Source organism: Grammomys surdaster, unplaced genomic scaffold (genome assembly GCF_004785775.1).
Source record: "Grammomys surdaster isolate TR1022 unplaced genomic scaffold, NIH_TR_1.0 194, whole genome shotgun sequence".
NCBI lineage: Eukaryota > Metazoa > Chordata > Mammalia > Rodentia > Muridae > Grammomys > Grammomys surdaster.
In genome coordinates, this window is record NW_021604639.1 from 2,849,673 (window position 1) to 2,877,577 (window position 27,905).

The following is a 27,905-nucleotide window of genomic DNA, read 5'->3' on the forward strand; positions in this document are numbered from 1 at the left end:
GCCCCTGCCCCTGCCCCTGCCCCTGCCCCTGCCCCTGCCCCTGCCCCAATACCCCTACATGCAAGGACCCTAGCAAGCACAGCAGCTATAAGCTCTCTACCAGATCAGAGCTCCATCATCCTTCTAGCCCATGTTTATACCAGCAGTGTTCAAAGAGCAACACATCATGCCCCACCCTGCCTGCCTCCCAAGAAGCTTTCTCTAACCCAATACACACAGCTGCCTCTTGGGAGGCCTTCTCCAATGCAAGACACTCAGGCCAACCAATACTAGAGACTACTAGATGGCAAAAGGCAAGCTCAAAACATAATCAACAGAAGCCAATACAATATGGCACCATCAGAAGCCAGCTTTCCTACTACAGCAAGCCCTGGATATCCTAACATACCTGAGGAGTAAGACTGTGACCATAAATCCCATGTCATGAGATCATAGAGGCTTTTAAAGAATATATAATCCCCTTAAGGAAATACAGGAAAACACAATCAAACAGGTAGAAGCCCTTTAAAAGGAAGTGAATAAGTCCCTTAAAGAAATACAGGAAAATACAACCAAACAGGTGAAGGAAATGAATAAAATGGTCCAACCTAAAAATGGAAATAGAAGCAATAAAGAAAACACAAATAGAAACAAACTTGGAGATGAAAAACCTAGCAAAGAGAATAGAAACTACAGATACACTGTCACCAACAGAACATAGTAGATGGAAGAGAGAATCTCAGGTATGGAAGATAGCATAGAATGAATGGATATATCTGTCAAAGAAAATGCCAAGTGTAGAAAATTCCTAACCAAAAACATCCAGGATATTTGGGACACTGTGATCAGAATAAATCTAAGAATAATGGGCATAAAAGAGGGTGATGATTTCTAGTTCAAAGGGCCAGAAAACGTTTTCAACAAAATCATAGAAGAAAACATTCCTAACTTAAAGAAAGAGGTGGCTATAATCATATAAAAAACATACAAAAGGTCAGATAGATTAGACCAGAAAAGAAAATCCTCCCACCATCTAATAATCAAAATACTAAATGTACAGAACAAAGAAAGAATATTTAAAGCTGTAAGGAGAAAAGGCCAGGTAACATATAAAAGCAGACCAATCAGAATATATGTGACTTCTCAATAGAGAATCTAAAAGCCAGAAGATCCTGGACAAATGTAGTGCAAAGCTTGAGAGACTACAAATGTCAGTCCAGACTACTATACTCAACAAAACCCAGCAGAAATCAGTCAATTAGAAACACAGAAAGCAATTCAAAGAATTAACAAAACCAAGAGCTGTCTTTGAAAAAATCAACAAGATAGACAAACCCATAGCTAATGGAAAGGCACAGAGATAGTATCCAAATTAACAACATCAGAAATAAAAAGTGAGAGACATAACAACAGAAACTAAGAAAATCCCCCCCCCCAAAAAAAATAGGTCTTATTTCAAATGCCTATACTCCAAAAAAATAGGAAAATATAAATGAAATTGGTTAATTTCTAGACAGATAACACATACCAAAGTTAAATCAAGGTTACATAAACTACCTAACTGGACCTATAACCCATAAGAAAATAGACCCAGTCATTAAAAGCCTCCTAACCAAAAAACAAAAAATGTTCAGGGCCAGATGGTTTTATTGCAAAGGTTTACTGGACACTCAAAGAAGAGTTAATACCAATACTCCTCACACTCTTCCACAAAATAGAAACAGAAGGAATACTACTGAATTCATTCTATAAGACCACAATTATCCTAATACCTAAACTAACAAAGACTCAAAAAAGAAAGAGAACTTCAGATCAATTTCACTTATGAATGTTGATGCAAAAGTACTCAGTAAAATTCTTGCAAATTGAATTCAAGAACACATCAAAAACATCATTTACCTTGGTCAGGCAGGTTTCATCTCAGGGATGCAAGGATGGTTCAATATACAAAAATCCATCAACATAATCCACAGTGTAAACAAACTGAAGGAGATAAATCACATGATCATCTCATTAGATGGTGCTGAAAGGGTTCGCAACCATATAGGAATAACAAAATCAACCAACCAGACCCCCCCAGAGCTCCTAGAGTCTAAACCACCAACCAAAGAGTATACATTGAGGGATCTATGGCTCCAGCTGCATATGTAGCAAAGGATGGCCTTATCTGGTATCAATGAGAAGGGAGACCCTTGGTCCTGTGGAGGCTCTATGGGAGTGAGTGGGTTGATGGGCAAGCTCTCTCATAGAAGCAGGGGGAAGGGTGTATGGGATAGGAGGCTTGCAGAGGAGAAACCAGAAAGGGGATAACATTTGAAATGTAAATAAAATAACCAAAATAGTATATATGTATATGTATTCGAAGCACATACTTAAACATAATAAAAGCAATATGTTGCAAGCCAATAGCCATCATCAAACTAAATGGAGAGAAACTTAAAGCAATTCAATAAAATCAGGATTAAGAAAAAATGCCCACTCTCTCCCTATCTATTCTTGAAATATAGTTCTAGCTATAGCAATAAGACAACAAAAGGAGATTGAAGGGATACAAATTGGAAAGGAAGAAGTCAAGGTATCACTATTCTCAGATGATATGATAGTATACATAAGCAATCCCCAAAATTCTACCAGAGAACTCCTACAGTTGATAAACAACTTCAGGAAAGTGGCAAGATACAAAATTAACTCAAAGGAATCAGTAGCCCTTTTTTACTCAAATAATAAACTGGCAGAGAAGGAAACTAGGGAAGCGACACCTTTCACAATAGCCACAAATAATATAAAATATCTTGGTGTAACTCTAACCAAGCTAATAAAATATCTATAAACAATAATTTCAAATCCCTGAAGAAAGAAACCAAAGAAAATGCAAGGAGATGGAAAGACTTCCCATGCTCATGAATCTGTAGGATTAGCACAGTGAAAATGGCCATCTTACCAAAAGCAATCTACAGATTCAATGCAATTCCCATCAAAATTCTTACACAATTTTTTACAGACCTTGAAAGAGCAATTTTTAACTTCATATGGAAAAAGAAAAAACTCAGGATGGCCAAAAACAATCCTGAACAATAAAAGAACCTCTTGAGGAGTCCCATCCCTGATATAGTACCTCAAGCTATACTATAGAGCAATAGTGATAAAAAAAATAAAAACAAAACAAAAAACCCTGCATGATACTGGTACAGAAACAGATAGGTTAATCAATGGAATAGAATAGAAGACACAGAAATAAGCCCACACACCTATGCACACTTAATTTTCAACAAAGAAGCCAAAAACATGCAATAAAAAAGAGTATCTTCAACAAATGGTGCTGGTCTAACTGGATATCTGCTTGTAAAATAATGCAAATAGATCCATATTTAATCACCCTGTACAAAATTCAAGTCCAAGTGGATCAAAGAACTCAACATAGAACTTGGTACACTAAATCTCATAGAAGAGAAAGTGGGAAAGAGCTTTGAATGCATTGGTACAGGAGACAACTTCCTGACCAGAATATCAATGGCTCAGGCCCTAATATCAACAAGTGATAAATCAGACCTCATGAAACTGAAAAGTTTGTAAGGCAAAGGACAATGTCAATAAGACAAAAATGGTAGCCTACAGACTGGGAAAGATCTTCACTAACTTGACAGAGAGCTAATACTTAAAATACATAAAAACACTTAAGAAGTTAAACTCCAACAAACTAAATAACCCAGTCAAAAATGGGACACAGAACTAAGCAGAGAATTCTCAACAGAGGAATTGTGAATGGCCAGGAAGCACTTAAAGAAATGCTCAACATCCATAGTTATCAAGAACTACAAATCAAAACAATCCTGAGATTCCACCTTACACCAACAAGAATGCCTAAGGTCAAAAACTCATGCTAGTGAGGATGTGGAAAAAGGGAAGCACTCCTCCACTATGTGTGGGACTTCAAAGTTGGATAGCCACTCTGGAAATTAATCTGGCAGCTTCTCAGAAAAGTGGAAATAGTTCTACCTGGAGACCCATCTGTACTATTGCTGAGCATATACCCAAAAGATGTCTCACCATACCCCAAGGACATCATGAATTTTGCAGGCCAATATGTGGAACTAAAAAATATCATCCTAAGTAAGATAACCCAGACCCAAAAGGACATGCAAGGTATGTACTCGCTGATATGTGAATATTAGCCCAAAAGTACAGAATTCTCATTATATACCCAACAGATACAAAGAAGTTAAACAAGAAGGAAGACCCAATTAAGGATGGTTGAATCAAACTTAAAAGGTGAAACAAAATAGTCAAGGGAAGCAAGAGGAGTGAGGAAAAAGAATGGGGGAGGGGAGAAGAAGGAAAATCTGGATGCAGGATCAGGTGCAGGGAGAGACAGGAGAGAGGCCCAAGGGTCCCAGAGAAGGAATGAAAATCTGCAGGTGGGGGTGGGGGATGTCTAGAAAGTCCAAGAGACCTGGGATATGGGAGGCTCCCAGAAATTGATGCACATATCCTTAGTCAAGATGCCTGACAGTGGGGACATGGAACCTGAAGAGGCCACCTCCTGTAGCCAAGCAGGACTCCCAGTGGAGAAATAAGGACAGCAACCTACCCACAAAACTTTCCACTGAAAATTTATCCTGTTTAAAAGAAATGTAGGGATAGTGAAGAGACCAAAGGAAAGGCTAACCAATAACCAGCCCAACTTGAAACCCATTCCATGGGTCAGCACCAATCCTTGACATTATTAATGGTATTCTGTTAAGCTTGCAGACAGGAGCCTAACATAACTGAACTCTGAGAGGCTCTACCTAGCAGCAGACAATAACAGAAGTAGATACACATAACCAAACCTTAGATGGAGGCCAGGGATGCTTATGGAAGAGTTGGGGGAAGGAGTGAGGGCTCAGAAGTAGATGGGAATCCCACAGGAAGACAACCAGAGTCAACAGTCCTGGACCCCTTGGAGTTCTTCAGAGTCTGAACCACCAAACAAAGAACACACATAGGCCAGAAAGAGTTGCTCTGGCACATATATAGTAGATAGGTAGATCAGTCTTCATGACTGCTCTATCTGGCCTAAGGGGGAGAGGATGTTCCTAAGCTGGCAGAATCTTGATGTGCCAGAGTGTGTGGATACTTGTGGGGTGACCTTCTCAGAGGGGTGGGAGAATGGGAGAGGGACTCTGAGGGAGAGACTGGAACCTGAAGCAGCATTTGGGATGTAAATAAATAAGTAAACACATAATTTTAATTCAAAAAAAATGCCATTAACAAAAGCAAATTAGAGAAGAACGGGGCTTGTGTGGCTTACAGTTCCAGAGGCATGGAGATCACAATAGCAGAGAAGACATGACAAGAAAGCACTAGTGTCTTTCACCTTTCAACCGTCTAATCACACTTTCCATCCTCGAACAGGAAGTAAGGCCAAACTATAAACCCTCAAAGCCCACACCCAGTGACATACTTCCTTCAATAAGGCTGTACCTCTAAGATGTTCTGCAGTGTCCCCAAACAGCCTCACCAGTATGGAACAAATATATTCAAATGCATGAACCCACTGGAAACAATTCTCATTCAAGCCACCACACTCAATAAATGAATCATTTATTAATTAAGCTAGTGCTTAATATTTCGATGTAGAAAGAATGGAACTTATACTCTAAGACAACATTCAGTTATTTCTAATCTTTCCTGTAGATGAACTCTGAGCCTAAAATTTAATGTTCCTTACAGAGAAAAAAAAATCAGGTAAAGGGAGAGGACTAGATTGTTTAGGGTTAGTCCCATGTCAAGAGAGTGTCACACAGATAGAATAAGGTTGATTGACTTGACTTCTTGTTGTAAAGAATTGGAAGTGAAGTCCCCCCTTCTGTACAAATAGTTTCACTTTCTCAGAAAAGACACGCAGTCTACACTTTCATTCTGACCAGCCAGTTTAAGGAACTCTTCCTGTTTTCACTGGGCCCGGGAAGTAGATGCTAGAAGAGCAGTGGGAACGTGGGGGCAGTTCTCACTTTCTCACATCATTTGTAACTTATACCACTTTTCTGGTAAGTTGATGATCATGCCCAGCTGCTCTTGGTAGAACAGAGATGCACGGAGTATCAGGGAGTCTTTCCGAGTACCCTTGTAAACTCTTACCACAGCTCCAAGCAGTCTGTCCTACCAAGGACAATATAGGCCCAAGTTTAGTCCCAGGTCTTTCTGACTTCAGCTAAGAAATACCTCTAGACAACTATAAAGCCATTTCCAAACGATGCTATCCACACTAGCTTTGGATAACCCAATAAGATTATATGTGTGTCAGCCAGCAGTTACTATGTTACGGTAGCATACGTCTAAGATAATGACTTACAAAGAGGAGAGGTTTATAGTTTTATAGATCTACTCCATGGCTAAGAAGCAAAAGAGAAGAAAAAGAAAAGGCTGGGGTTCCAAGATCTCCTTCCAGGCCATACTCCAGATTACTCAAAGTCTAACTCTGGATCCCATCTCTTAAGTTTCTACCACTTTCAAATAATTTATACTTGCAGACTAAGCCTCCAATAATTGGCCTTTTGTGAGGTTTAAATCAAACCACAGAACTATTCAAAAATGTTATCACTGACAAATATAGGAATTTTAAAATTTCCTTTTTTTCATGTATTTTCCTCTCAGTCTTTTTTTTTAATTATCACAATATTAATTGCAGTAAAATATATGATAGGAAACTACAAAGAAATAAAACTACCTAAAATCTTAGAACTACAGATTTAGAAGTAATAACATCCACAGAGGTAGATGGGATGCCAAGTAATGGATTTATTTAACTTGAGTACAGAAATACTAAAGCCCACACAATTTTTCATGACGTAGTTTTTGAAAGACAGACTGGTCTAGGGGGCATCATTGTTAAGTGTTGCATGCTGGCTCTTGGGAGGAGTCAGTCTGCAGTTTTTGGAGAGGTCCCCCTGGACTATGGCAGTTTTGTCCTAGATTAACCTAATGACTCAGCTCCATTTTATTTTTGTCTTTCAGCTGAAACTAAGATCTGCTTCAAATACTACCATGGAGTAAGTGGAGCCCTGAGAGCTACAACCCCCAGTGTCACTGTCAAGAACTCAGCAGCCCCTGTAAGTCCTGCTCTCCCTCTTGCTCAGACACAACTCACATAGCTATTTGCTTTCCTGATATTTTCATGTGTGTACACACACACAATTATATACATGCACACGTCTGCAATTACTCAACCTAATATATATAAAGATACATTGATAGATGAATAAAGAATGCACACACACACACACACACACACACACACACCTCTGACTAGTGATAAAGAAAGACACCAAAAGCTATCTTTTTCAGAATATAAGCAATCTGAATGTAAGAGACATGCCAAGTACCTGGATTTCCCTCAGCAAAGTATTTCCATGGGGTATACTTAGTAGCAATGTATGAGGCTTTCTTTAAGAAACATGTTTATAATAACTGATTTTGGATATTTATATTTTTGATGTTTTAATTTCTTTTTAAACTTAAAATTTAATTAGTTAGATTGTATTGCCTCAAATTCATCTTAGTTATATGAAATGATAGACCTAGAAAAGATAAAATCTCACTTTCTTTTTTTTTAATAATTTATTTATTTTTTTCAAATCGTAATTTTTACTCATTCACACAGGGGTTATAAACACAGAAAGGCAGGACGTGGGGAAGGGGATGACACTGGAGCGTGGATGTTCAGGGGGAATACAGATATCTTTCAGAACAGGATATCGGGTGGGTGAGGGTTCAGGGGACAGGTCACTATGACTCTGCCTATGATTCACTTGTCTTTATCTAAGTTGGTATTATCTTCCAAAGCTATCTATTTACAAGGTCTATGACTACTCAGACTGGTAAATTTCCACAAAAGCTGCCTGTTTACATTAGCTTACAGCCATCTGTTTCCATGTTTTTCCACAGAGACCCAAGACTTGGTGTTAGTCTACATGTATGACAGGCCTATTGCTGAAAATCTCACTTTCTATTCTTTGGGTAAATGCAGACCCTATCTAACAAGTGAACCCAAGCAATGTACCTCGAGCAAACCACTAGCAAGCAAATTACAGAGTCAGGATTCAGCTTTGTTTGCTTTTTGTGTATTTTGGTTTGACATTGTTATTGTTGATTATATTCTTTTGAGACATGGTGAGACCATGTAGTCTAGGCTGTCCTGGAACCAACTATTCAAGTTGGGTTTACATAGATATTTCTATGCTTCCCAAATGCTGAGATTATAGAGGTGTGCCATCAAGTTCAGCTGTACATCCAGGATTTAAATCATACCTTCGTTTCTCTACTGTGTGGTTCTATTCAGTACTACAAGAATAGACATCATCTTTTCCTGAACTCCTCCTCCCATCTTTATCTTTGTACTCTTTCTCATTTTTCTTATTACTTCTTCCAGAGAGTCATAAAATTTATTTTGATCGCATTTATCAATTTTTGCAACTTTGCCCAGAGCCATCCTCTTTCCTACCTACCCAACTTTATAACTTTATATCATTTTTATTATGTTAAGATCATTTATGGTTTGTTGTTGTTGTTGTTGTTGTAGTATTGAGGAGTCGCTTTGCTTGTTTGTTTGTTTGTTTGTTTGTTTGTTGAGACAGGGTTCCTCTACGTGCCCCCAGTTGTCCTTGAAGCTGCTATATAGATCACTCACAGAGTGAGTGCTGGAATTAAAAGCATGCCCTACCACACCCAGCTTAAGAGCAATTTTTTGCAGCTTAAATATTTTTGAATGTATAGTTTTGCACTGTAGAGTGGTCCTACTAGAGACTACATTCTTAGAGGAAACTGACTCTCGCTCTTCTAGTAGCTAACAAGTGCCAAGAGTACCATTCTTGCCCAGCTCCTCATGCCATCCTAAGAGTTGGTCTGACTTGGGCCTGGATAGATGTTAAATATTCTATCACAATCACAGTGAGTTCACATGTGCAGCTGCCCTGCTGTGTCCAGAAGACATGGTTTCTTTGTAGTCATCTACTGCCTCAGGCTCCTACACTCATTTTGCCCCCTCTTCCACAATTCCACAATGATATCTGACCCTCACCTGGTGGGCATGCTCTCTTTAAGCCTGAGAATGCTGTGATTTCTTATTCTCTGCAACTTGACCAGTTGTGAGTCACTGTGTTGATCACCATGTACTGCAAATACAAGCTTCTCAGATGAAGACTGAGAGATGTATTGACAATGGGTGTAAAGAAAGTCAGTTTAATACTATGCACATTTAAGAGAATGATAGTAGTAGAGTTCCCTAAAGCCTATGACTTGTCTAGCCATAGGTTCTTAGCCTGATAATGATTCCAGGTATGTGCTGAGTCTTGTGGAATGAGTCTAAAATGCAATCAGAAAGTGGACGGTTTGTTTTATAACAGTCATGCCACTACCATATAAGTGAGCATGTCTTCCCAGATCAGTCATTATTATAACTTTCAGGGTGCATAGCTGGGTAAAACTGATAATTTTCTCCCCTGGTAGCTTGCATAGCACCTTAAAGTACATTGAAAGCTAGCTAGCTGGTAAGGTTGAGTCTAAGACCAGTAGAAAAAGAAGTAGCTTGAAAGGATACTCTCCAACAAGTTGAGCCATCTGCAGCCTGTGCAGTGTGTTACAGGTTTCAGTCTTTCATGAATCATGGGATTTTGGTGATACAGCTATAACAGCATCACCAATATTCCTGTTGGTAAATCCCTACCCCTTAAAAAAAAATCTCACTGATTCACCAAGGTGGACTCTGGTGGTATCTCTACTTTGGTCTGCCATTAATTCTATCTCCCAATGAATGCTGTCACAAACATTGTGAGAGCCCAGTCCTGAGCCCATGGGATGCTGAGAATAGAGAGTAGCTCTGGGCTCTCACCACCACATTAAAACTAAGTATATCAATCCAGTATAAGTTCTGGAAAGGGACTTTAGTGTAAACCGTATTTTAACGTGTAAGTAGTTTCTAGGGTAACTGTGTTATTGTTGGCCTTATTTCTTGGTAGAATGAAACAGTTTTCAAGGTTGTTTCTCTTGCATTTCTCTATTTGATTTCTATCACATTAAGGCAGACCAAAAATTTTTTTGTTAAGTAAATGCTATTCCTCCTAAATTAACTATAGCTTTAAGATATTATCATTTTTAAAAAACTAGTAGTGTACTAGAACAAACCTAGCTTTAATTTTGCAACACAAGTTATTTATTGGTAAAAATCCAGTGAACGTCTGAATTAATGTAAGCTTTTATAATCTGATCTGGGAACTTAAGCATACTGCTTCAAAGAGAAAATGTAATTAAGTTTGCTTGAATGCATTTTAAATTCTATTTTCTCACTGATTATTGCTGGTACTCAGTTAATTTTTTAGAGAAAGTTACACCTATAGACATTATATGCCCAAAATACCATTGAGTTATTTAAGAACTACAATAAACCTGTAATTCTTTAGGAAGAAAGACAAGATGTGCAATGTTCTTTTGGTATAACCAACTCTTTAATGTTAATAGTAATAAATTCTAAATACTTATAGTTCTGTTTTTTTTTAATTTCCCTTATCTTTAGCATTAACAGCTATTGTGGTTCTTGTATAAAATGAGGTTGTAATTTATTCTTGATGTTCTGAGGCTCTCATTTACTTGGTGGTCCTAAGCATAAATAAGAACCCATTATGGTAAGATGTTATAGACACTAATGTAAATGTAAATTAAATGTAAGCCCTGTAATTGAGAACTCATAGGTACTGTATCACCTAGTATAGTACTATCCAAAGCCCATAGGACTGGAGCATGAAGCCTTTTGTGCTAGTGTGTAAGGGAAAGGTATGACAAATAAGCTCAGTAACTGTTGGCTTCCAGAAGAGGTGGCATGTGAGCTAAGACTAGCAATATGGATGGAACTCCTACCCTGGAAGGAAAGCAATGTAAGGCTGGGTAGATGGTCATGGTGGACAGAAACACAGGGTCTACAGTGACACAAGCACAGTATGGAGGGACATCTAAGTTATGCTAGGCCTGAAGGACATACAGCTGGTTTTTCTATATCTCTTGCTACACATTTTTATAATACGTTTGTTATTTTGTTGGTAGCAAAAGTAATAAGCTTTATATTTTCTTCTGTTCTCTGTCAAAATTAATTTTTGAACCAAAGTTTCCCTTTTCAGCATCCTTGCCTGGTCGCATTTTTCCAGAGCATTCCTGTGTCTTTTAATAAGCTCATTGTATGCCTTATGATCTCTAATTATATTTCAAAGGACAGAAATCCATTTAGCTATACAATTTCTCCAACACAATATATGATAATCTTTCTGCAGCTTGCTCCATTGTCCACTGAAAACTTCCTGAGTTCCTTATCAAGGATATATCCTGATGGAACATTTTCATCCTGATCTTCCCCATTCTGTGGAGGCATCTGGGGGGCCTACTGGCCTTGAGTACAAGCACTTCCTCTACAGTGCCTTGTGATTTTCTCTTGGAGTGGAGATTCCGTCTTTGGCTGGTCTTGGCAAACATTGCATCAACAAGACCCTTTAAGGCTCCTAGCACAGCTTCCCACAGCTGTCTTATAAGACACCATCAGCTACATCCCTAGTCATGCCAAAGCCTGGGTGCCACAGGTTCAGAGTGAAAGGCAGGAAGATGACATTATCTTGCTACTTGATTTGAGGCCACAAATTCCAAGGCAGATTGTCTCCCAGGTTCACAGTTTCTATAGTGTAATGTATTTTTTTTCCAATGCAAAAGCAAGAGGTTTATTTTCTGGCGTGTCGGGGTCAATCTTCAATTAGTCCCTCAAGGCGAATGACTAGAAGGTGACCTCGAATGACTATTACAAGCAGTTTTTCATACTTTTTAGGTGCACAGGTTACATCAGCAAGGTTACAGTTCAAACTTATTGGCTAAGCATATTGACCTTTAAATCTATTGGCTAGCAAGCATGGGCAGATCATGACACACATTTGAACTCTGTCTGGGACTTTCCGGAGGGTCAGGTGACTATCAATCAGTACATTCTGTGGTTTTTCTGCGAATATTTTTCTCGAGAATGTTCCTGTGAATGGAAAATGGAACTTGCCCTAGCCTTAACCCCAGGCAGGAGGGGGGTAGCTGTAAGGAGGGTATGAACCTGGGAAAGCCTTAGGATCCCTCATTTCCCCTTTATCTTGTACAAGCTCCAATCCTGGATCTATGCTCAGGCATCTTGGGTAATTAACTCATATACTTCAGGTCCTGTCCTCAGGATCTCATATTGTTGGTGCAGGACCATCAGTTGTACTGCTCCTACTCTCTCTTTTATGAAGGCTGTAAGCTTGTTCAATATGCAGGGTCCAAAGGCCAACAACTGCAGGAGAACAATTAGGGGTCTTAATAGGGTGGATATAAGGGTGGTTAACCAAGTGGAGTTGTTAAACCAAGACTTGAACCAGCCCTGACTTTGTTCTCTTTCTTTCTTCCACTTGGCTAGCCCTTCTCTCACCTGGGTCATTGAATCCTTAACTACCCATGGAATGGTCTCCAGTATGTGCTTCCCTATGTTTCATACCCCCAGGTAGTACAGAAAAAAATGGTTGCCACATCCCACTGATGGGCCTGCTGCTGGCTTCTCCCATCTCTGGGGCACACATATATGGGGGTTTCTCAAAGGACACTCCTCAACTTTGGGTGTCCACACCCTAAGACCCACCTACCAAGGCCTCTTCTGGGACATCATTTAGATTTGCAAGTTCCTCGTCCCAACATTTGGGTAATCCCCGCCCCTATGTCTCTAGGGTGGGGACATCCCAGGAGTCAAGGCCCGCTGCTAACTTACAGAGATTAAAGACAAGGTCCAATCACCAGATATAAGGTGGGTGTTCCTCTGTAGTGGACCAAGCTATTTCCACAGTGGCTGAGAGTGCTTGCCAAGTCACTTTGGTAGAGTTGTGAGGGATGCTGAGGCTCAGTGCCAGAAGGAAGATACACCATAGCCATGTCATGGTTTCTCTGGCCTTGCAAAAACACAGGTAATCATGAGGTTGAGGGGGTTGCTTAGGTGTCAGTCTGCTATCCAGTTGGTGTCAGGCACGGGTGCTGGTCTGATGTGAGTGACATGAACCCAGGCAGTTACTCCATCCACTTTAACGGCAGTCAGAGTGATCAACAACTATAGGAACAGCCCTTTCCACTTTGCTTCCAAATTTTCAGCACACCGCCTCTTAACATATACCCAATCTCTAACTTGGTATTTGTGTGGAACCTCTGGGGTACCTGCATTGTACAGGACATGAAGTTTACTCCACAATTCCTGATGGCTAATTTGGAAAGCTTGCAATTGAGCCATAAGATCCTTGTCAGCCTGAAAACTCTCTGGGGGGAGGGGTCAAGAGCTGGGGTCAAGGGAGTTGGGGAGTCCCATACAGGATCTCAAAAGGTGTCAGGTTAAAATAGTAGGGGTCGGAACAGGGCTAGGGAAGGAGCACCACCCAGTCAGTGCCAATCTCCAAGGACAATTTAGTTAAGGTCTCTTTTAGGGTTCTATTCATTCTCTCTACCTGCCCTAAGTTCTGGAGACAGTATGCACAATGGAGCTTCCAATTAGTCCCCAATATCTCTGCCAGTCCCTGACTTACCTTAGAGACAAAAACAGGTCCTTGTCCAATCCAATTACCTTGGGCACTCCAAACCTCAGGAAAATTTTCTCTAATATCTTCTTAACTGCCATTGTAGTTGTCTCATGCTTGCTGGGGAAAGCCTCAACCCATCCAGAGAAAGTATCCACAAACACTAGAAGGTATTTGTAATCATATTTTCCTGGCTTAGCTTCTGTAAAGTTGACCTCTCAATATACTCCAGGCTGTTCTCCTCTAGGTCTTTTGCCCTATTTACTCTTGCCCACATAAGCATTCACTTGCTGGCATACCTTACACTGTTCTACTATCTCTCTGGCCCAAAACCTGAGGTCCATTATATATACTTTAGATCCCTTAACTGCTTGAACAAGCTTTTTAATCCCCTAAATGAATCCGTCTGTGCATTTGGCCTAGTAAGTCTTTTGCTTGTTTTCTGGGGAGTATAGTCTTTCTTTCTTGGGTGCGACATTGCCCTTCCTTCTCTAGGTGATAGTTGGTAGGGTGGCTAGCACTCTGAGTCCTTTCGTCATTTTTCTTCTATATATTTTAAGTGAGGCCATCCCTTAGTCCAGTCCCATTCCCCAGTGGGTGGCTCTTGCAGTCCCATAACCTGGATAGGCTCCTGCATAGCCACTTCCCGAGCCACTTGATCTGCCTGGTTATTGCCTCTGGCCACTGAGTCTCTTCCCTTCTGATGTCCCGGCAATGAATACTACTCACAGTTGCCAGCTTCATCAGGGCATTCAAGAGATCCAAGATTTCCTGTTTGTTTGTTTGTTTGGTTGGTTGGTTGGTTTTTCCCTCTGATGTGAGCAGTCCTCTCACTTGGTATATAGCCCCATGGACGTGGGCTGTGGCAAAGGCATACCTGCTATCTGTGTAGATGTTAATTTTCTTGCCATCCCCAAGTTCCAAGGGTTTGGTGAGGGCAACTAGCTCTGCTTTCTGTACCAATGTGCTGGGGGATAAAGATTCAACCCAGATGACATTTGTGCTGTCCACCACAGCAGCACTCACTCTGACCTTCATGGAGAAAGCTGCTCCAGTCTGTAAATCAAGTTGCCTCAGCCTCCTGCAAGGGTCAGTCAGAGAGGTCTTTCCTCCACCCATGGGCTCTCCTTTTGGGCCAGTTAGTTGTGGCCCATTAGGCAGGAAGTCTATCTGGCTCCCCATCTTGGAGAGTAAGTTTTGCCCCAATAGAGAGTAGGGACAGTCTGGGATGACCATAAATGAATGGGATACCCCGCCCAATCCTAGGTCCACTGTTCTCCAGGTAGCCCATGAATACATTTTGGTGCCAGTGGCTCCTTGTACCCAAGATTTTTTCTTGGAAACAGGGCCATTGGCTTGGAGTGAAGAGATATTTTTTAAGTCAGTTAAATAATATAACAGGAATACAAATAGTTAAGAATAATAGGTCAGCTAGATTACTAACCCAAGGCCGTTACAAGAGATACAGAGCAGAGAAACAAAGGTCAATTGAGTATTCCAGGAATCTGTTCCCGTGGTGTCTGACTTAGCCTCCTCTAGAAAAACTCCCACCAGAGGTCCCAAGGACTTTTAAATTAGATTCAGCCAGATGGTCTGTTGGCTCAGATGAACATTTACACTGGGTCCCAAGGCCACAGGGACCAGAGACTATTCTCGTGAGATTTGTCAAACCTCTGCCTGAGATCTGCTTACACATATTACAGACATTTATAACAACCAATTGTGTGTGATTACCCACAACCTTCTCCCTCCCCCCAGCCTTTATCTATAAAAACCCTAAACTGTTAGATCTCAGGGTCGATGGCCCCTGCCTCCTGCATGGGGCACGTCAATCAGAAGCTTCGTACATAAAACCTGACTTATGTTATTACAGCAAGAGGTCTCTGAAGTGTCTTTGGGAGGTCGCGTCCATCCTGAGTCACCCCCTGGAGGGGTCTTTCAGGAGGAGGACCAAGTGTTGAGCTCCTGGGTCCACCAAGAATTGTGTGGGTTTTCCCTCCACTCTCAGAGTTACCCTGGGTTCACAGAGGGGGTCTGAACCCCATCTCCCCTAATCACTGTCTTCACCCATGGCTAACACTTTCACTATTTTGGGGCACTTTTTCTCAAGGCCTGGGATTTCCCATGCCCAGCTTCCATTGTTGGAGCACTCTCTGGCCCAGTGGTACATCTCCTTGCAATATGTGCACTGGTCTTTTTCAAGGGGGTTTCTGTCTCTCTTTGGTTGGAGTCTCTCTTCCCTGCTTTCACTAACTATTGTAGCCAAGATTCTCTGTAAATTCCCTTCCTGATGCTTTTCTTTTTTTCATCTCCCTTTCATCTTCTTCCTTTCTCTTTCTTTGCTCCTTCTCCTCTCTGTCTCCCTGTTATAGTAGACGTTCTCAGCAACCTACACTAAATCCCTCAACGACTTATCCTGTAGTCTCTCTAGCCCTTAAGCTTTTTCTTGATATTTCTACTAGCCTGGTCTATAAAAGCTGTAGTCACAGTAGCTTTATGCTCCTCCCTGCTGTGGTCATAGGGTGTATATTGGCAGAATGCTTCTATAAGCTGCTCTAGAAAAACAACAGGGGACTGATCCCTGACTAACCTCATGTACCTTGATCAAATTTGTGGGCCGCCAGGAGGCTGCCTTGAGACCTTCCAACAGAGCCTAGTGGTAGACCTTAAGGTGCTCCTTACCTTTGGCTGAATTAAAGTCTCAATCATGTTGGGTCAGGAGAAACCTTGTGTCGATGACAGCCTGGTCAATCGATGGTGCCCCCATGTCTGAGGGGACATTCTTTCTGGCTTCCTGCATCATCCTCTCTCACTCTTCAATCATGAAGAGCACTCTCATGAGCTTTTGGATATCATCCTAGTTGGACTGAGTAAATAAAACAGTCTCAAAGAGAGTAATCAGCCCCATGGGGTTATCTGAAAAGGGGAGGGGGATGTTGGGACTTCCAGTTGTACAAGTCAGCCTAAGAGAAGGGCCCATTTTGTGTGCCCTGATTGCCATCCTCATCTATGGGCCTGTAGACTTGGAGGGGGAGGGCCACTGTTTTATCTGGTGAAGTGGCCCTTTTGCTCTAAGTCCTCATGGCCAGTCTCAATTCCAAGGGTCCTTCCCCACCCTCTCCTCTTGCTGGGTCTGGAGGGGGGATAAAGGGATGCTGGACAAAGGCTCAAGGGAGATCCTTGAGGAGAGGCTGTGGGAACCGGGGCCATGGGGAGGTATAAGGGGGTGGAGGATCCCATCAGTAGCAGATCCTCTGTGGAAGGGCCCTGGAGTATGTTCTTTTTTATAGACTCCTTTGTCTCTATAGAGTTCTTCTCCTTCATGTCCAGGATCTGCCAGAGTCTTCGAGACAAAAAGGCTTTTATCCGGCGGTTGGGGGGAGGGGGGTCCTCCACTAGATCCTTCCAGGTAATTATATAGGGCACTTGGTCTGGTTGCCCGAGGGATCCTGGCCTAAAGACTTTTTCCTCGGCTGCTTTGATCACCTGCAAGTCGAAGGTCCCTACAGGTGGCCATCCTATTCTGAAGGTGGGCCATTCGGAAAACCAGAAAGTAACTAACTTCCTCTTTTTTACTACTACTGACAAGTTTTCTCCTCTTTCCCTAACTTCCCTCCAGTGGTTAACTAGGATGTTTAACAGGGTAGATTCAGTCTGTCTCATGTCCAAAAATAACATCAGACCAAGTCCAAGAATACAGCCAAAAATAACGTCAGTCCAAGTCCAAGAACACAGAGAGAAACAATCAACACATAGTTCGCCCATGCCACAGGTGCAGAAACCAGCTTATACAGACAGTTGCCCTCTGCCACGGGCACAGAAATCAGGTTACAGAAAGACTCGGTCAGCGCCTGCACATACTGTATCTTGCCATTTCCAAAAGGAGCAGAATCCTCCCTGGGGAGGGGCGAATGTTGAAGCGTCCTCCAGACTCCCCATGGTTACAGTGTTAAGGCACATTTGTCCTCTGCAATTGACCACACTAGACCAGAGGCTTTCCAGCTGACACCATGCTCAGGAGCCAAAAGTGAAAGCAAAAGACAGAGAGACAAACACAGACAAACCCTTATGAGTAGACCCCTGATGCTAAGCTCGGTCTTTTTCCCTCCGATGAGTCTAGTCGGCAGTCCCTCCAGGGGTCTCCTCAAATCCTAAATGAAGCCCCCAAATGTAAGACCCCAACCCTTGGTCAGTGGCACTTACTTCGAGACGCCCCTGAGTGAGACACTGCGATGCAGACTGATACAAAAGCAAGAGGTTTATTTTCCGGCCCGTCAATTAGTTCCTCAAGGCGAGTGACTTGAAGGCAACCAATGTATTTCTTATAACAATAAAACTACATGGCAATGCTCTCAAAATTGCTTTACGATGGACTAGTCTTACCTTTATTTCAGATGCCATTGTTTAGCTATTTTATAGCCTCTATTTTCTGGCCTTTTCAATGAGAACTTGAAATAAGATATCACAGGATCATTTTGATATGTCTTGAGTAGCGGTTTTTCCATCCCATCCCGTAAGCCAAAGAAGACTTAGGAAGACTGTGGAATGGCAGGAATCCCAAAATGTCACATTTTTCTCAACTGTAGTTATTTTCAGTTGTTATTGGTGGTGATGATAATGATGATGCTGATGCTATTGTTTCCCCACTAATTATGCTTATGAAGAATTGCTTTCATAAACAGGAAGACTTGGAACGTGTCCAATCATGTCCACAAATCAATTTAATCATATTTAGCCAGGTTTTATGATCTTCTCATACTCACAGCACCACACCCACATTCTCCATCATATCCTTTCATCCATCCAATCCTGATCTAGAAACCTAGTTTTCTTCCCTTTGGGGAAATTGATAGAAAGTTTACATTTTGGGGGCCTTTGACTTGGATTTTAATAGTAGCAACATGCTTTTTTACTGTTGTAGCAAAATGTTTGAGACTTAGAACTTAATTTTTTTTATTTTTTTGATTTATGGTCTTTAAGGCTTTATTCTATGGTTGGTTAGTCTCAGTGTCTGGGGGCCTAGGTGAGGCAGAATGTCATTGGATGAGAGCACACTGTAGAGAACTTTGTCCATCTCATAATGGCTGGGAAGAAAACAGAGAAAGAGAATAGGTTTGCTTCTCAGTAGCAAATTCAAGAGCTTTCCCTAACAACCTAACACCTTTCTACCAGGCCCATAACCTAAAGCTTTCACCATTTCCCAATGCTCATGTATGTTGAGAATCCAGCCTTTAACTCTATGGGCCATTCTGGAACACTCAAGACTGTAACAAAGACCATGATCACAAACTGTAACACAAACCATGGAAGTCTTGTTTAAACAATATTTTTTAAAAAGCAGACATTTTTGTTCTATCTATGCTCAGATGCCACCTTAGACATTTCTCTTTTCACCGAATGTGTTCATTGGTTTTGTGCATTTGTGCATTCATATTGTCCTGTAGGTGTGCCTGAGCACCAGAGGTCAATGTCGGATGTTGTTCCTCGGGATCAACCCACCTTATTTTTAAAGACAGGCGCTAACTGGGATCTGAAGATTGCAGCCCGAGCTCTCTGACCAGCACCTTTGAGAGATCTGTCTCTGCATCCCCCAGAGCTGAGAATACAACTGCCTGCCCACCCTGTCTGGTCTTCCACACACAGGCACACTTATGTTTGAATGCTGGGTTCTCATGCTTCCACAGCCAGCACTTCAGTGACTGCCCCTCTGCCCCAGGCCTACTAGAATTGTTTTGTGAATTAATTCTGTTTTTTCCATTCCCCCATACACATCCACAACATATATTTGCAGTGTGCCTTTAATAATCACCTAAATTAACATAAAAAAGAAAGTCCATCTACAATCCTGAGACAAAAGTTATTATCTTACTTATTCCCTAGTGTTATGAAAATTGGTTTCTTAATGAAATAATCCCAGCTACACCAGGACAGCAAGAGTTCTGAAGTAAACATGTAATATTCTTGTTTTTAATATTTAATCTCTTAAACCTCTTTCTGTTAACCTTTCTCAGACGACAATTTTAGAACACATTTTGATTTGAAGCAGATATAAGACAAATGCTAGAGATAAAACAAATTAAGTCCAGACTTGAGTCCTTGTGCTAAAGTCACATACATGATTTACTAACCAGCAAAGATCAGTGCAGCCCAAATATTTACTGGAAGATTCCAGAATTGTTTTCTAATGGTATATTTATGAGACTCTCTGAGTATTGTGACTTTAAATTCTGTCTCTATCCCACAAAGTCAAGGGTAGAAAGGAGAAGCATTTTCTTTGAGGAAAGCTAAGGGATAGATGTTCTTCCAACTGAGGGTGCAAATGCAGGCTTTGCATTTGCTCCCAATATTTCAGCAAAGGCCAAAACCTACTTGTTTATTTTTTTTTATAAAAGAAGAATTTGCAAGTAAGTGAAAATACATGCATCAAAAAGAAAAAGATCCAGTCTATACAACTTACATAACTTATATGTAGTTAACATTGCTGTTAATAATAGATGCTGTGAAGCGTCACATTAAATTTTACACGTTACACTTTCACTATCAAATATATTTTATGCACTTATCCATCACCAAAAAAAACCTCATGACAACTAGACCTAGAAAACTTCGTTTCATATCTTCTTTCATGGCCCATGCTCACTACCTGCATTCAGCCCTTCCTCACTCCCCAGTGAGCTTTTCTGGTCCTTTTTTCTTCATGTATACTGCATCAACATTTATATATATGCAAATTTATGACTTAATTCTGCATATGAGAGAGAACATGTAGTTTATTCCTTTCTGACATAACCCTGCTAAAATATTATACATTCTAACTCCATCCACGTTCCTGCAATTTTTTTGGCTTCATTTTTCTTTAGAGATGAATTTCATGTAGTTCCAACAAAATTATTTATCTATTAAGTATAATTAACCTACAGCATGATACATTTTAAAATTATAACATACAGTAAAAAAAAAGCAAGTTTCTTGGTGTTTTTAAATTTCACTCATGTTGTTCATTATTGAGGAATAATAAATTATCAGAAATTTTCAAACTTGTTACTATTTTAAAGATATTCTTCATAATATTTATATTTTATTATTTAGATAGCTATAATCCCTGTTTAAAGAATCAAGCACATTGAGTTCACTAGTTCTTTTTTTTTTATTGGATATTTATTTACATTTCATATGTTATCCACTTACCCCATCCCCCCCCCCCCCCCGGAGCCCCCCCTCCCCTTACCCCTCCCCCTCCTTCTCCGTGGATGTAACCCCCACCTACCCCCCAACACTCCCACTTCCCCACCCTCAAAATTCCCACCCTCTGGGGCATCCAGCCTTCATGAGGTCAAGGATCTCATCTTCCACCTATGCCCAGCAGGGCCCTCCACTTTTACATATTCAGCTGAAGCCCTGGATCCCCCCCTAAGTGCTCCCAGGCTGGTGGTTAGGACCCTGGGAGCTGTGGTTGGTTGGTATTGTTGCTCTCCTCATGAGGCCACAAACACTTTCAGCTACTTCAGTCCTCACTCTAACTCCTCTATTGAGAACCCCATGATCAGTTCAATGGCTAGTTGTGAGCATCTGCCTCTGAATATGTCAGACTCTTGAAGGCCTCTGAGGAGATATCCATATCAGGCCCTTATCAGCATGCACTTCCTGTCTTCCACATCAGCATCTACCTTTGGTGACTGCACATGGGATGGATACTCAGGTGGAAAGGTCTTCAAATGGCCACTCCTTCAGTTTCTGTCCCTCACTTTGTCTCCATATTTGCTCCCTTGAGTATTTTGTTGCTCCTTCTAAGAAGAACTGAATCATCCCCACTTGGTCTTCCTTTTTTATGAGCTTCATGTGGCCTGTTAGTTGCATCTTGGGCATTTCAAGGTTCTGGGCTAATATCCAATAATCAGTGAGTGAATACCATGTGTGTTCTTTTGTGATTGGCTTACCTCACTCAGGATGATAATTTCTAGTTCCATCCATTTACCTAGGAACCTCTTGAATTCATTGTTTTTAATAGCTGAGTAATACTCCATTGTGTAAATATACCACATTTTTTTAATCTATTCCTCAGTTGAAGGACATCTGGGTTCTTTCCAGCTCCTGGCTATTATAAATAAGGCTGCTATGAACATAGTTGAGCATATGTCCTTGTTATATGTTCGAGCATCTTCTGGGTATATACCTAGGAGTGGTATAGCTGGATCCTCAGGTAATGCTATGTCCAATTTTCTGAGGAACCACCACACTGATTTCCAAAGTGGTTGTACCATCTTGCAGTCCCACCAACAATGGAGGAGTGTTCCTCTTTCTCCACACCCTCGCCAGAATCTACTATCACCTGAGTTTTTAATCTTAGCCATTCTGATTGGTGTGAGATGGAATCTCAGGGTTGTTTTGATATGCATTTCCCTGATGACTAAGGATACTGAACATTTCTTTAGGTGCTTCTTGGCCATTCGAGTTTCTTCCATTGAAAATTCTTTGTTAAGCTCTATACTCCATTTTTTTAATAGGGTTATTTGGTTGTCTGGAGTCTAATTTCTTGAGTTCTTTGTATATATTGGATATTAGCCCTCTATCAGATGTAGGATTGGTAAAGATCTTTTCCCAATTTGTTGGTTGTCGTTTTGTCCTATTGACAGTGTCCTTTGCCTTACAGAAACTTTGCAATTTTGAGAAGTCCCATTTGTCAATTCTTGATCTTAGAGCATATACCATCGGAGTTCTGTTCAGGAAATTTTCCCCTGTGCCCAAGTATTCGAGGGTCTTCCTCACCTTCTCTTCTATTAGTTTCAGTGCATCTGGTTTTATGTGGAGGTCCTTTATCCACTTAGACTTGAGCTTTGTACAAGGGGATAAGAATGGATCAATTTTCATTCTTCTACATGTTGTCCTCCAGTTGAACCAGCACCATTTGTTGAAAATGCTGTCCTTTTTCCACTGGACAGTTTTAGCTGGTTTGTCAAAGATCAAGTGACCATAGGAGTGTGGGTTCATTTCTGGGTCTTCAGTTCTATTCCATTGATCTTCCTGCCTGTCTCTGTACCAATACCAGGTAGTTTTTATCACTATTGCTCTGTAGTACAGCTTGAGGTCAGGAATGGTGATTCCTCCAGAGATTCTTTTATTGTTGAGAATAGTTTTCGCTATCCTGGGTTTTTTGTTATTCCATATGAATTTGAGAATTTCCTTTTCTAACTCTGTGAAGAATTGAGTTGGGATTTTAATGGGGATTGCATTGAATCTGTAGATTGCTTTTGGCAAGATGGCCATTTTTATTATATTAATCCTGCCAATCCATGAGCATGGGAGATTTTTCCATCTTCTGATATCTTCTTCAATTTCTTTCTTCAGAGACTTGAAGTTCTTGTCGTACAGGTCTTTCACTTGCTTGGTTAGATTCACACCAAGGTATTTCATATTATTTGCAACTATTGTGAAGGGTGTCATTTCCCTAATTTCTTTTTCAGTCTGTTTATCTTTCATGTAGAGGAAGGACCCCCAAACTTCCACCAGAGAACTCCTAAACCTGATAAACAACTTCAGCAAAGCGGCTGGTTATAAAATCAACTCAAACAAATCAGCAGCCTTCCTCTACATGAAAGATAATCAGTCCCTTCTCTAACTTCTTCATTGGGAACCATTCAGTCCAATGGTTGGTTGCAAGCGTCCGCCTCCGTATTTGTCAGACTCTAGCAGAGCCTCACAGGAGACAGTCATATCAGGCTCCTGTCAGCAAGCATGTCCCGGTGTCCACAATAGCATCCACGTTTGGTTTTTGGGATGGATCCCCGGGTAGGACAGTCTCGGATGGCCTTTCCTTCCATCTCTGCTCCACACTTTGTCCCCATATTTCCTCCTGTGAGTATTTTGTTCCCCCTTTAGAGAAACACTGAAGCATCCACACTTTGGTCTTCCCTCTTCCTGAGATCTTGATGATCTGTGGGTTGTATCGTGGGAATTATTAGCTTTTGGACAAATATCCACTTATCACTGAGTGCATACCATGTGTGTTATTTTGTGAACAGGTATGCTGTTAAGCTGCTATGTATGCTCTCTCCAGTTTCTTTTTGGAGGCACTCAGAGTTATGAGTTTTCCTCTTAGCACTGCTTTTGTTGTGTCTCTTAAGTTTGGACATGTTGTGCCTTCATTTTCCCTAATTCTAAAAAGTCTTTAGTTTCTTTATTTCCTCATTGACCAAGTTATCATTGAGTAGAGAGTTGTTCAGTTTCCATGTGTATGTGAGCTTTCTGGTGTTTTTGTTGTTATTAAAGACCACCCTTAATCTGTGGTGATCTGATAGGATGAATGGGATTATTTCAATCTTCTTTTATCTGTTGAGGCCTGTATTGTGACTGATAATATGGTCAGCTTTAAAGAAGGTACCATGAGGTGCTGAGAAGAAGGTGTATTCTTTTAGGATGAAATGTTCTATGAGTATCTGTTAAATCCATTTGGTTCATAACTTCTGTTAGTTTCACTGTGTCTCTGTTTAGTTTCTGTTTCCATGATCTGTCCATTGCTGAGAGAAGGGTGTTAAAGTCTCCCACTATTATTGTGTGAGGTGCAATGTGTGCTTTGAACTTTAGTAAAGTTTCTTTTTATGAGTGTGGGTGCCCTTTTATTTGGGGCATAGATGTTCAGAATTGAGAGTTCTTCTTTGTAGATTTTTCCTTCTATGAGTATGAAATCCTTACCCTTTATTATAACTTTTGCTTAAAAGTCAATTTCATTTGATATTATAACGGCTACTCTAGCTTGTTTCTTGGAACCATTTGCTTGGAAAATTGTTTTCCAACCCTTTACGATGAGGTAGTGTCTGTCTTTGTCACTGAGGTGTGTTTCCTGTATGCAGCAAAATGCTGGGTCCTTTTTACATACCAAGTCTGTTAGTCTATGTCTTTTTATTGGGGAATTGAGTCCATTGATTAAGAGATATTAAGGAATAGAGATTGTTGCTTCCTGTTATTTTTGTTGTTAGAGGTGGAATTTTGTCTGCATGGCTATCATCTTTTGGGTTTGTTGAAAGAATATTACTTTCTTGTTTTTTCTTGGGTGTAGTTTCCCTCCTTGTGTTGCAGTTTTCCATTTATCATCCTTTGTAGGGCTGGACTGGTAGAAAGATTTTGCATAAATTTGGTTTTGTCATAGAATTTCTTGGTTTCTCCATCTATAGTAATTGAGAGTTTTGCTGAGTATAGTAGCATGGGCTGGCATTTGCGTTCTCTTCATGTCTGTATGACATCTGCCCAGGATCTTCTATGGTTTATAGTCTCTGATGAGAAGTCTGATGTAATTCTAATAGGTCTGCCTTTATATGTTACTTAACCTTTTTCCTTTACTGCTTTTAATAGTCTTTCTTTGTTTTGTGCATTTGGTATTTTGATTATTATGTGACGGGAGGAATTTCTTTTCTAGTCCCATCTGTTTGGTGTTCTGTAGGCTTCTTGTATGTTTATGGGCATCTCTTTCTTTAGGTTAGGAAAGTTTTCTCCTATAATTTTGTGAAAGATATTTACTGGCCCTTTAAGTTGTGAATCTTTGCTCTTTTCTATACCTATTATCCTTAGGTTTGGTCTTCTCATTGTGTTCTGGATTTCCTTGATGTTTTGTGGTAGGAGCTTTTTGCATTTTGCATTTTCTTTGAATGTCTGGTCAATGTTTTCCATGATATCTTCTGTACCTGAACGTCTCTATTTCTTGTATTCTTTTGGTGACGTTTGCATCTATGACTCCTGATCTCTTTCCTATGTTTTCTATCTCCAGGGTTGTCTCACTTTGTGATTTCTTTATTGATGTTATTTCCATTTTTAGATCCTGGATGGTTTTGTTCAATTCCTTCACCTGTTTGGTTGTGTTTTCCAGTAATTCTTTAATGGATTTTTTGTTTCCTCTTTATGAGCATCTACCTTTTTACCTATGTTCTCCTGGATTTCTTTAAGACATTTATTTATGCCCTTCTTAAAGTCCTCTATCATCATCATCATTAGATGAGATTTTTAAATCAAACTCTTGCTTTTCTGATGTATTGAGGTATCCAGGGATTGCTGTGGTGGGAGACTGGGTTCTGCTGATGCTAAGTAGCCTTGGTTTCTGTTGCTTATATTCTTGCCCTTGCCTCTCACCCTCTGGTTATCTCTGGTGTTAGCTGTGCTTAGTGTTTCTGACTGTGGCTTGTCCCTCCTGTAAGCCTGTGTGTCAGCACTCCTGGGAGACCAGTTCTCTCTGGTAGGAATTTGGGTATGGAGAGCTGTGGCACAGGGTCAGCTCTAGGTACAGACAGAAACCAGAAGAAGCTAGGTGCCCAGCTTTTCTTGGTTCCTGTGTCCTAATGGCTCTGGGTGGGTCCCTCTTGGCCCAGGAATTTGAGCAGAGGTAGTGGTCTTACCTGTGCTCACAGGTGTGTCAGCACTCCTGGGATACCAGCTCTTTCCCAGAGGTATTTGGATATGGAATGCTATAGCACAGGGTCAGATCCGGGCAAAGATGGAAACTAAAATGTAAAATTCATATTTTTTAATTTTTAATTTTTTGAGATTAAAATAGTACCTTTCATCATTCCAAAACTTCCCCTGCTCTCTTTCAATTTCATGGCCTATTTCTCTTTAACTATTGTTACAGTACACAAGCCTTTTTGATGCTGAAGAGCCTGTTAACTTTAATAGCAGCTACTATTAATTGATCATATGTGTGTGTGCATTTGTGTGTTTATGCAGCACCCATACTCCCATACAACTCCCTTATATACATGTATATATACACTTTATAAGCCTTTCTATCCACAGTATTCTACATCTCTATGTATATATAACCTATTGTTCTCTCTCCTCTTTCATGTGTCCCTTTCCCTTCCAAAACAACAACAATACTTTCTAGTTTCCTGGTTTCTACTTTTAGAAGCCAAATTAAATACACAACAGTATTTTAAACTAGGAGCCACATGTTACCTTACTCAAACAGTTCTATTGTGTTACCTGAAATATTCATGGTTTCTTTGTTGTTTATAACTAATAGTCTACTGAGCATGTGTGCCATATTTTCCTTATCCATTTGTCAGTTGACAGACATCTATCCATTTCCTGGATTTTGTGAATAGAACACCAATGAACATGGATACACAAGTGTATCATAATGGGATATAATGCCCTTTGAATGTATACCAAGGACCTTGGTCATATGATAGTTCTATTTTTAATTTTTCAAGTAACTGTAAAAGTGGTTGCACTAGTTCATACAACACAACAGCATACAAGAATACTGCATTCCCCATGATCATGCCAGCTTTGTGACTATTTGGAATCCTAGTGGTTGCTACTTTGACTAGGATAATCTTAATGTGGTTTTATTTCCCAATTTTTTTGGTTGCTAAGTATGCTTACCTAATTTTTATTTATTTTTTTCCATACAATATATTTGGTCATGTTTCCCTTCTACTAATTTCCGCCCCCTCTACATACCGCCAACAATCTATACATACATACATACATACACACACACACACACACACACACACACACGGCAAGAATATATATTCCTGTGAAGGTTTTGTGTGTGCTGCCACAATCATTCTGAATTCTTATGTGGATCAGTACTGATGTATCTAGAAGACTTGTTTCCTTGGAGTCATTTGACACCTCTGGTTCTTACAATCTTTGCACCCCCTATTCTGCATAGATCCCACCACCTTGAGGAAAGGGCTTTGAAAAGTCCCATTTATGACTGAATACTTCAAAGTCTCTAATTCTCTGTATATTGTCCCGTTGTGAGTCTATGTGTTAAGTCCTATCTAATGCAAGGAAAATGTTCTCTAATATGGGTGGAGCAAGGCACAGATCTATGGTTATAGCAGAATGGTATTAGGAGTCATTTTACTGTTATGGTCCTAAAGCAGAATGATAGTAGCAGGTTTTTCCCTAGGCCTGTGACCTATTTAGCCTCATTTTCTTGGAACAGGTTCTACCTCATGGTAGATTCTTAAATCTTATCAGAAAGTGGTTGGTTACTTCTATAATATTTGTACCACTATTGCCAGTATATCTTACAGTTAGGTCATTGTTACATGTAGCAGGGATTGTAGCTAAGTGGTTATGATTATTTTCCCCTTTTATAGCCTGTAGAGTAACTTATAGTACAATGAAGTTACAAGTAATGAAGTTGTTGCCTCGTAGGGGTGAAGATTCTAGTTAATCACCAGCTCAATTCTCAACATTTGATGACATAAGTATTGTTTTCAGCAATAGGGCTTTACTATCAAGTTATAGAAAGTAACCAATAACCTTGTAAAATAGCTTGTGATGTTTGGAAGATTCCATGTGACCCCTCTAATGGCCAAGATCAGAAATCAATTGATT

At 40.4% G+C, this 27,905-nt stretch overlaps 1 protein-coding gene across 1 annotated transcript in view; it reads left to right on the forward strand.

Moving 5' to 3' along the window:
• Hecw1 (HECT, C2 and WW domain containing E3 ubiquitin protein ligase 1) overlaps positions 1-27,905 on the forward strand; it is a 145,055-nt gene that overhangs the window by 6,987 nt on the left and 110,163 nt on the right. Inside the window, exon 3 of the mRNA XM_028769853.1 lies at positions 6,976-7,070. Within this exon, the coding sequence (XP_028625686.1) occupies positions 6,976-7,070 (95 nt within the window). The remainder of the gene's footprint in view (positions 1-6,975; positions 7,071-27,905) is intronic.